This window comes from Brachyhypopomus gauderio, chromosome 19, assembly GCF_052324685.1.
Source record: "Brachyhypopomus gauderio isolate BG-103 chromosome 19, BGAUD_0.2, whole genome shotgun sequence".
In the NCBI taxonomy this organism is placed as follows: Eukaryota; Metazoa; Chordata; class Actinopteri; order Gymnotiformes; family Hypopomidae; genus Brachyhypopomus; species Brachyhypopomus gauderio.
The window spans coordinates 1,618,356-1,629,894 of NC_135229.1; the positions used below are offsets into that span (position 1 = coordinate 1,618,356).

The 11,539-nt window shown below is 48.4% G+C and overlaps 1 protein-coding gene across 1 annotated transcript in view; it reads left to right on the plus strand.

The window, feature by feature from the left end:
- LOC143483320 (paired box protein Pax-3-like) overlaps nucleotides 1–9,625 on the plus strand; it is a 27,682-nt gene extending 18,057 nt beyond the window's left edge. The window contains exons 6-9 of the mRNA XM_076982163.1: nucleotides 152–302; nucleotides 1,092–1,315; nucleotides 6,179–6,442; nucleotides 8,138–9,625. Coding sequence (XP_076838278.1) covers nucleotides 152–302; nucleotides 1,092–1,315; nucleotides 6,179–6,442; nucleotides 8,138–8,155 — 657 coding nt within the window. The 3' untranslated portion in view covers nucleotides 8,156–9,625. The remainder of the gene's footprint in view (nucleotides 1–151; nucleotides 303–1,091; nucleotides 1,316–6,178; nucleotides 6,443–8,137) is intronic.
- Nucleotides 9,626–11,539: the final 1,914 nt, after the last annotated feature.

Consider the following 11,539-nt stretch of genomic DNA (forward strand, 5'->3'; position numbering starts at 1 on the left):
TGCTTAACAAAGAGAGCACAATATGTTTAGAACTATGCTGTCTACTGTTAAAACACACACACACACACACACACACAACTGCAACAGTCTGCATATGAATGTCTATTTAAAACAGTTTATTTATTAAGTACTGGGATGTTTTTGCCTGCAGGTCTGGTTCAGTAATAGACGGGCCCGATGGAGGAAGCAGGCAGGAGCCAATCAGCTGATGGCATTTAATCACCTGATCCCGGGAGGTTTCCCGCCATCAGCCATGTCCAGTCTGCAACCGTACCAGCTTCCAGAGAGCCCATACCCACAAGGTTAGGAATACACACACACACACACACACACACACATATATACACTCACACACACACACATATATACACTCACACACACACACATACACACACATACACACACACATATATATACACTCACACACATATATACACTCACACACACACACACACATATATACACACACACACACACACATATATACACTCACACACACACACACACACACACACACACACACACACACACACACACACACACACACACACATATATATACACTCACACACATATATACACTCACACACACACACATATATACACACACACACACACATATATACACTCACACACACACACATACACACACATACACACACACATATATACACTCACACATACACACACACATACACTCACACACACACTCACACACACACACATACACACACACATATATATATACACTCACACACATATATACACTCACACACACACACACATACACTCGCACACACACACACACATACACACACACAGGTTGAATTTGTCTTCTCCTACTTCACATGTCATAACTGTTTTTGACGTTAATGACGTGTAGATTTGTGGTTTGAGTGAGTAAGTGACACAGGACAGATGGTGATGATTCAGTGATCAGAGCTAATGTTGTTAACTCTGTTCCAGTTCTCTCAAATGGTGAACACATCTGGTTTTGATGCCTAAATAACGGCCACTCTTTCTCTCTTTCTCTCCCTCTCTTTCTCTTTCTCTCTCTTTCTCTCCCCCTCTCCTCTTGTCTTTCTCCCTCAGCAGTGTCCGAGCAGCCCAACACGGTGCACCGGCCGCAGCCTCTTCCCCCGACCTCGGTGCACCAGAGTGGGCTTTCCACAGCACCGGGGGCCCAGGATGCCGGTGGGGCCTACTGCCTGTCCTCCAGTCGCTGTGGTTTCTCGGGCTACTCAGACGGCTTCGTGGCCCCGCCCACCCACTCCAGTCCGGTCAACCCCAGCGTCACGAATGGCCTGTCGTCACAGGTCAGTCACATGACTTCTCCGCACCTGAACAAGCCCCTCTTTTCATCCAAAGGGAGTCAGCAAAAGAGTCTGCATTACCCCTTACTGCCTACAGAGGGCAGAGTTAAGTCTGAAGAGAAGAATCCAGAGATGAATCTCAGGACCGCTGACAGCAGAGAGGCGCTTCGGGATGTCGGTGGTGTCCTAGTTGAGATGCATGTCCAGGTAGACGTGTCCTTCAGCGTTGTGGAGAACAGAGACGGTCAGGCCAGCATCTCTGGGTATCCTTAACATCTCCAGCCCATAGTGGATGGTTCTGGTCCTCACGTCTGAGCCCTGTAGGCGTCTGCACAGTGGGGCCCCTGATTCAGCTCCGCGGAAGGCGTGATGGTCATCTGACCAACTAGGTGTGTTTTTGAGAAGAACGTGTGTAAGCCCGTTTGGTGCTGTGTCCCTCCTGGGCTTGTGTCGTGTTGCCATGGCAGTAGGGGGATGCGACGCAGGTTGTCGCGGCGACTGCTTTGAAGGCGGGGACTAGCGGGGGAGAGGACGGGCGAAGGTTCCGCGGACGGCGTCGATGACGAAGATGAGAAGTGAAAAGATAATTATGCGTGATTACACACTCATCGGCCACTATCTCCCGTGGCGACCGCTGTGCGCGTCCGTGGTAACAAGCGGAAAATGAGCTGCTAACGGGGCCTCGGATCACACGCGTTGCATTATGGGTAGCCTCTCGAGCATGGCGTGGGGGAAGCAGCATGAATGACCCTGATGGTTTGAGAAGAAAAAGACAGTAGACGTCTGTTAGTGGGGGGGGGGGGGTGACTCTGTTTATGCGGAACAAACAAGGTGTCTGTGGGGCCGTGGTGGGGCGTAAGATGGGGCGTAAGATGGGGCGGCCCAGGGCATCACTGGCTAAACATAGCAGCCCAGAAATAGCAGCCATCACGGATGAAGCAGAATTCTGTTCAGTGGAGAAACAGTGTTCGTCCGATTTCACGTCAACACACCGCTGGCAGGTTGTTGAAGGTTTGTGGGAACCTTCCGTCCCCCACACACACACACACACACACACACACACACACACACACACACACACACACACACACACACACACACACACACACACACACTGCCTGATTTTCCGTGAGGAAGTCTGAATGTGTCCCAGCACAGACCTCGTGGTGTGAGGTCCAGAATCCCAATGAAGGTCTGGACCTCCGCTCACACACTCTGGGTTTCCAGGCATGTCTCACAGTCCCACGGAGTATGGTAATTCCATCAGGGTGTGTGTGTGTGTGTGTGTGTGTGTGTGTGTGTGTGTGTGTGTGTGTGTGTGTGTGTGTGTGACCTAGGCCAGGGTCGATTAGTTGCCTTCTGTTGTCACGGAGGAGCAAGGGTGCCAGTCGTCATGGTGATGGCAGAACTAGGTATCTGCCATTCTAATTATGGGATGTTCCAGACTCTTAATTGATTGGAATGAGAGAATTTATCCTTTGTAATGTGCTGTGTAATTTATGCAAATGAATCACTTTGTTGCTTAATTGTTTCATTTCTGTGTGTATTGAGTGGTTTAATGTATGATGAAACGTGCTCGACATTTTCTTTAAATTATAGAAGTTTTGTATCTTTTTTTTTAACTAACTTTATTTGCTAAAAATGAGTTTAATTATATAGCATGAATTCTAAACAGCTTCATGTCGGTCAATCCAGCAAAACACTGCATCTGTTCAACACTTTAAACAGTATCTGGTGATTGACAACCTTCAAGTATTTTCAGCTAGTCGGTTATACAACATTTACATTTATGGCATTTGGCAGACGCCCTTATCCAGAGCGACTTACATTTTATCTCATTTTTATACAAGTGAGCAATTGAGGGTTAGGTGCCTTGCTCAGGGGCACCTCAGTCATGGCCTCAGGTCTGGGAATCGAACCTGCGACCCTCCGGTCACAAGACCAGTTCCCTAACCACCAGGCCATGACTGCCCTGACTACAGATAATACCCAAAATTTATAAATATATTTACCGACATGATAAATAATGTATGATTAAAATTGAGTGTATTATTTTCTCAAGTATAAAATTTAATACTGACATTTTCTTAAAATACATGACATGACTTTCGGGTCTTGCTGTTGAGTGTGAGGTTGTTATGTGTTGAAATACGTTTGTTTTATCTGTATACGAGTGTGTGCACGTGCATGTGTGTGTTAGAATGTGGAATAGATGTGTGCCTGAGCTCAGCATTCTTGGGATGTGTGTAAAAATCTCACGGGTCTGGTGTGTAATCGGGTGCATACCAGGGGTCTGTTCACACCCTACCCCTGCAAAACCACACCCACCATCATCCTGGAACCTCTACACCCCAGAGGCCACGGGCCCCAAGACCAGTTCAAACCACACACACCCGCTACCTGGGGGCAGGATGAGGGAATCTCTCTCTTTCTCTCTCACTCTCTCTCATACACACACAGATACACACGCGCACACACATGTGTCTGTGTGTGTGTATTTAGTGATGTTTAATCATATGTTCTGTGGGGTTTAGTCGGTAGGACGTCCTCTGTGGAGTTTGGCGAGGAGTGTGTTCACTTCTCCAGTAGACAGTGCAGCCCCCTGTGGCTGGCTGAACGAGCCTCTTTAACCTACATGTGCTTTCCATTTGTAAAGCATAACACATCAGCGTGCTCCTCTTAGACCACCAGATCCCTCTGACCAGAAACCTGTAAATTACCTACTGTCTGTCTGTGTGTGTGTGTGTGTGTGTGTGTGTCTGTGGGAAGCATCATAAAAGTCCTTTGCTTTTTTTTCTCTAACACTTTGCTTGTTTTCAGCTCAGTTAAATTTAAGTTTATTCAATGATAAATACAATTTCACACAAATAATTGTTCCACAATTTTTAAGTGTATATTTTTTTCAGTTCTATACAAGTGACCTGGTATTCTTAAGTTCACTGTGCACAATAACATATTAAATTAAACATATAGATTCTAAATTAAAGTATCAGTTTTAGCAGGTGTTGGAGGCCTTGTGTAGTCTTCTCCGTAGTCTGTCTGTCTGTCTCTCTCTCTCTCTCTTCCTTCCTCTCTCTCTCTCTCTCTCTACACTTCGCCCCAGCTGCTGAAGATGAATCACTAGAGAGATTACATGTCACTTCACAGAAGTTGTAAAACTGTTAACCACATACACTCATTCAAGCAGACATGTAAGACAAGTAGACAACACACACACACACACACACACACACACAAACACGCACACACACACACACACACACACACACACACACACACACACACACACACACACACCTGCTGAGTTTCACTGAATCTTCGGTATTGCTCAGTGTCAGAGCTGGGAAGGAGGCTATGAATCCATCCAACCTTCCTCTTCCTCCTCTTCATCATCCTCTTTCCTCCCTCCTCTTTTCCCACATTTTTGCTCTGCGCACACACACACACACACACACACACACACACTCATGCATTTATACAGACACATGCACATAAACATACAAAGAATAATTAGGGCGAATCTTTGTTGAGTCGGGGAACACAACTACACCAAATTTCCCTCTCTCTCTTTTTTTTCTCTCTCTCTTTCTCCCTCTCTCTTTCTCCCTCTCTCTTTCTCTCTCTCTTTTTCTCCCTCTCTCTTTCTCCCTCTCTCTCTCCTTCTCTTCAACCCCCCCATATGGGAAATGATTTAAGCAGCACCATGTGTGAGAGAGGTCGGTGGATAATCGGACTCTTATGGCGTGTGCGCGTGCGAGCTCGTGTGAGCGCGTGTGCGCGTGCGAGCTCGTGTGAGCGCGTGTGCGCGTGCGAGCTCGTGTGTGTGCGTGTGTGTGTGCGCGTGCGAGCGCTAGAGATGTCCGCTCTGCTCCGACAGATTCCCATTAATGATCAGCAAAGTCACACCAAGGGTGGGAGCCTCCGTCAGTGCGGGTGGAGCGACGGGCCGCTCAGGCCTGCCCGACGGCCTACACCACAGACACACTCCTCCATACAGCTACGCCTGTCTCACCGCCGTTCTAGAAACACACAAGCAGTCCAGGAGATGTGGACACGATGTGGACACGGTGGGGACGTGTTGGGCTTCTGGCTGTAGTTGTGACTGTGTTTTTGTGATCTCTGTCCTGGTCGGGGGACGATTACATAGTGGAAGTTTAACGGTGTACAGCTTTGTGTCTGGTGACTGAACTTCCATTAGTAATGGGAAGAAGAGGTGGTGTAAAGGGGTGGAGGTGTGCAGTGCACAGCAGTATTCACACAGGGACACGTGGACCTGGGCTCTGAGTCTGCAGGGCTCGGTGCTGATTGACCAAAGGGAAGTTCCAGTGAATTAAATTAAACCCATGAGCCAGTTTAGCGTAGCGCTTTCATGGCTAAAACAACAAAGAATGCTTTGCCTCTGTGTGCCAGTGCTTGGTTGAAAAAAAAACATTTTGTATGTATGGAATTCATTAGAATTAAATTCTCTCCTCTTCTCTCTCCTCTCCTCTTCTCTCTCCTCCCCTCCCCTCTCCTCTCCTCTCCTCTTCTCTCTCCTCCCCTCTCCTCTCCTCTCCTCTCCTCTTCTCTCCTCTCCTCTTCTCTGCTCTCCTCCTCTCTCCTCTTCTCTCTCCTCCCCTCCCCTCTCCTCTCCTCTCCTCTCCTCTTCTCTCCTCCTCTCTCCTCTTCTCTCTCCTCCCCTCCCCTCTCCTCTCCTCTTCTCTCCTCTCCTCTCCTCTTCTCTGCTCTCCTCCTCTCTCCTCTTCTCTCTCCTCTCCTCCTCTCTCCTCTTCTCTCTCCTCCCCTCCTCTCCCCTCCTCTCCTCTCCTCTCTTCTCCCCTCCTCTCCTCTCCTCCTCTCTCCTCTTCTCTTCTCCCCTCTCTTCAGGTGATGGGTCTGCTGAACCCCGGTGCCGTACCCCACCAGCCCCAGGGAGACTTTGCCCTCTCCCCCCTGGCGGGCCCCCTGGAGGCCGGGGCGGGCATGGCTGCCGGGTGCCACTCTGCCCAGCGCCTGGAGCCCCTGTCTGGGCTGGGCACCATGCCCTCTCTGCCCAGCTCACAGTCCTTCTGCCCCTCCAGCTACAGCTCACCCGCCTACACTGTCGACCACGTGGGCCCCTACCAGTACAGCCAGTACGGCCAGAGCAAGGTGGGTGTGCGTGTGTGTGTGTGTGTGTGTGTGTGTGTGTGTGTGCGTGTGTGTGTGTGTGTGTGTGGGTGTGCGTGTGTGTGTGTGTGTGTGTGTGTGTGGTGTTCATCCTGCACTTGATCCTGGGCACTGATGAGGATGATGATAGCACGTCTTCATACTCCCACCAAACAGGTAGACGCCATCAAGGGGTCACGACCTTGCATGCATGACCTTCCGTGACCCCATGTGATGAGCCTGCCTGTCAAGCTCAGGGGTCCGTAAGCTAGCCATGAAATGACCTCGTGGGTAACAAAGATATTGCTCTTTAAACACACACACACACACACACTGCGCACTGCAGATATAACAGAAGCGACTGGCTGCTTGTTGCACACACGCACACACACACACACACACGCACACGCATGAAAGCAGAAATAAAAGAAGTATGTTTGACAGATCCCCTGAGTGGGGGGGGGGGCTCCCACCACATGTTGAATGAACCATCTGATACATGACATCTTGAAATCATTAATTTACCATAGTCCCTGCCGCATACGCTGTGATCCAGGAGTGTGTGTGTGTGTGTGTGTGTGTGTGTGTGTGTGTGTGTGTGTGTGTGTGTGTGTGTGTGTGTATATGTGTGTGTGTGTGTGTGTGTGTGTGTGTGTGTGTGTGTGTGTGTGTATGTAAACGTGTATTGGATGGAGGCGTTGATTTGTATGTGTTTGCAGGGTATTGTCAGTGTATATGTTGGGGGTGTTGTTGGGGTTTGTGAAGGGGTCTGTGTATATACGTGTGTGTGTGTGTGTGTGTGTGTGTGTGTGTGTGTGTCTTATGGGTAGCAGGAATAAAATAGCCTGTGGCAGCACAATATTGGAACCATGTGTTTCAGTCATAGGTCAGATCTGCCCTTACTGGCAGAGACCCACACAGGGAGGGTGGAGTAAACCATACAGGGAGGGTGGAGTAAACCACACAGGGAGGGTGGAGTAAACCACACAGGGTGGGTGGAGTAAACCACACAGGGAGGGTGGAGTAAACCACACAGGGAGGGTGAAAAGAACCATACAGGGAGGGTGGATGAAACCACACAGGGAGGGTGGAGTAAACCACACAGGGAGGGTGGAGTAAACCACACAGGGAGGGTGGAGTAAACCATACAGGGAGGGTGGAGAGAACCACACAGGGAGGGTGGAGTAAACCACACAGGGAGGGTGGAGTAAACCACACAGGGAGGGTGGAGAGAACTACACAGAGAGGGTGGAGTAAACCACACAGGGAGGGTGGAGTAAACCACACAGGGAGAGTGGAGTAAACCACACAGGGAGGGTGGAGTAAACCACACAGGGAGGGTGGAGAGAACTACACAGAGAGGGTGGAGTAAACCACACAAGGAGGGTGGAGTTAACCACACAGGGAGGGTGTAGTTTACCACACAGGGTGGGTAGAGAGAACCATACAGGGAGGGTGGAGTAAACCACACCGGGTGGGTGGAGTAAACAACACAGGGTGGGTGGAGTAAACCATACAGGGTGGGTGGAGAGAACCCCTCTGAAGATGCCTCCATCTATATTTAATCTGCTATATTACTAGAATCTTCACTCACCCTCTCTTCTTCTTTTGCTCTCTCTCTCTCTCTCTCTCTCTCTCTCTCTCTCTCTCTCTCTCTCTCTCTCTCATACACTCTTTCCTCCACCTTCTCTTTTGCAGGTGCCTTTCATTATCTGAAGCTCAACACTGCCCCTGCTGGAGTGGAGGAGTTCTGCAGGAATCTGTCTGCCCCTCAGGCCCCTCCCACTGATTCCTGCAACAGCCTCCATCTTCACGATAACCTACACCCACCCCCCTCCCCCCAGGCACCGCGGGACCCTCCTGACCCGGCCGAGCCTCCACCTGTCCTGGGTCCTGAGCTCCTCATCAGGGCTATAGGGGTGGCGGAGTGTTGTAGGTTCTTCTGGTTCAGCGTGGATAATGAGATCCACCAGGCCTCCAGCTTCACGGCACTGTGCCCCGGTCTGGAGCTCATAGACCTCACTCACTCATTCCCAAAGAACCCAGCGGAAGGGGGAGCGAGAACAGGACGAGCTTGTGGGCGGCCGAAGAGACAGACTGTAAAAGACGAGAACTGATCTCAGACTGCGTTTAGAGACGAGAACTGATCTCAGACTGCGTTTAGAGCAGAGTGAGCAGACCACGTGTGGCAACGGTTTCGCTTTAAGGCCACTCTTTTACGTCCGGTTTCCTTGGAGACGCTTGTGACATCAGCAGACGTCCTCGTCAAGAGCGTGTGATGTCACTGCCGTGGGGAACACCTGGGATTCACACGTTTGGCACGAACGTGTAACACAGTCTTCATCCAAACAGGATCTCTAGCAAAGCTACTTATTATGCTTTAGGGGAGAGAACCAGAATCAGAGAGATAGAGCACCGGGGGGAGAGAGAGAGAGAGAAAGAGAGAGTGAAATAGAGTAAGAGAGACTTCTCTGGTGTGTATTTGTGTGTGTGATTGAGTTTCAGGTGTATATAAACAGTCTGTGTAACAGAGGAGAACGATTATGAGGGTGTGAAACTCCATACAGTAAACCACACAGAAAAATAACATCAGTTTAAAAAAAACATCTAAATAAAATATACTAAAAGATCAACCTTTCGCTATTGGAGGGAAGACAAATATGTGCAGGAGAGAGGGCGGAGCCAGGAAGAGCATAGCAGCCCAAAGAGAGAGTGCAATATACACACCTATACCTCATACACTCACGCCTCTCCATCACAGGATTCACACACACACGTCGTGGAGGGGCAGGACGCACGTGAGGACGTGAGACACGGCGGCCCTCCGTGGTGGTGGGTGTGCAGTGTGAGCTCTGACTGGGACAGGGGACATCCATCTTCCACGTATGTGTAGCTCTGTACCAGAGTGAAATCCTCCTGACACAGTGCTTGTAAATCCCAGAGTGCTCGCTGTTCCATTGACCCCAGGAAGTCCATAAGCCCTTAGGACAGACGGACCACTGAAAGTGGGGGGGGGGCAGAAATTCTGTAGTATAAATGAGATGTTGTCTGAAAAAGTCATGTGACCAGCCATGTGCTCATGTGACCCACTGAACTAGTGACATACAGATCATGATGCCCTTTAACTAACAGCAAACTGTTTGTGTGTGCGTCTATATATATATATATATATATATATATATATATATATATATATATGACGTGTATATATATATATATATATATGACCCAGATGACGGAACAGTTTCACCATTTAAGTGTCTTACCATGAAAAGGAAATTAAATATGATATGAATGTTTTAAATATTTTCTTTCTTCACGCAACTGTCAATGAATCATTTTGCGTTCTGTTTGCCTGTAACACAGTACGCAGCTTTCTGAAGTCTTAAAAACATCCTGAAACAAAATGAACATTATTTTTTACCCCTTTTGTTTTTATACCTGTTTTTTTTTTCTTTATGACTGTATACAATGACTGTTGGTGTAAAATGTCTTGTGTCAAATGCAACACTATTTACTATTTATAAGAAAAACAAAATAAAAAGCATTCAAGCTTGATTTTTGTAACATAGCTGTTGACAGACTTGTGTTGTCTGTGATCATGTCTGTGTAATAGAGCTGGTGACAGATGTCTGTTGTCTGTGATCATGTCTGTGTCTGTGTAATGGAGCTGGTGACAGATGTCTGTTGTCTGTGATCATGTCTGTGTCTGTGTTCGCTCTCTCCGTCTGTCACTCTCTGTCTCTCTGCTGTGCATCTTTCTCTGATTGTCAAAATACACCAGAAAATGTTTGAATATTTAATGTATTTTTGGGTTAAATTTTGGGTGAACGTTGATGAAAACACGAGCAGGTCAGTTGTGTATAAACTGGCATTTGCAGTGAAGTGGCATCATGAAGAACAATAGAATAGTTATCAGGCTTATTCCAACCAAGCCCAACGACCTCTTGTGCTTCTGGGAGAGCATATAAATACATCGTGTTTCATAAACGCTCTTCTGTGACACATTCCTGCTCTGAGGGGAGTGTTTAATGTGGTTAATGAGAGCTACAGAGAGTCGTAAACGTCCAAGAACAGAGAGAAGACACAGAGAGACTCCCCACTGAGGACTGTGGTGCAGCCCGCGTTTCATGAGGTGACATTGCTCCTGTCTCTCTATCTCACACTCACACACACACACACACACACACACACATACACACTCTCTCTCTTTCCCTCTCTCACACACACATACACACACACTCTCTCTCTCCCTCTCTCACACACACACACACACACACTCTCTCTCTTTCCCTCTCTCACACACACATACACACACACTCTCTCTCTCCCTCTCTCACACACACACACACACACTCTCTCTCTCCCTCTCTCTCACACACACACACACACACTCTCACACTCACACGCACACTCTCCTTCTCTCACACACACGCATGCACACTCCCTCTCTCACACACACACACACACACACACACACACACACATATACACACACTCTCTCTCTCTCCCTCTCTCTCACACACACACACACACACACACACACACACTCACACGCACACTCTCTCTCACACTCACTCACACACACACTCTCTCTCTCACACTCTCTCTCTCACACACACACACATATGGGCTTGGTCTGTTCTCTTTGGTCTCTTTTTACATGTTTTCTTTCTCCCCAATAAGATCAGGTACCCACAGCTGGCACTGTCATTCTTATGTGTTTTAATATAGTGTGTGTGTGTGTGTGTGTGTGTGTGTGTGTGTGTGTGTGTGTGTGTGTGTGTGTGTGTGTGAGAGAGAGAAAGAGAGAGAGAGAGAGTGTGTGTGTATGTGCGTGTGTGTGTGTGTGTGTGTGTGTGCGCGTGCGTGCGTGTGTGTGTGTTTGTGTGTGTGTGTGCGCGCGCACTCAGAAATGTTTGTAAATTAGTTTTTCCCAGAATATCCATGGTTACAGCCTCCTTCAAACAAAGGAACACAGTAATCATGTCCGTGTAGTCATATTTCTGTCATGCCAGCACACAGTGGCACATCTATCACAGCCTAGACACACACACACACACACACCCCGCCTGCTACCACCGGCCTGTGGGTAGCAGC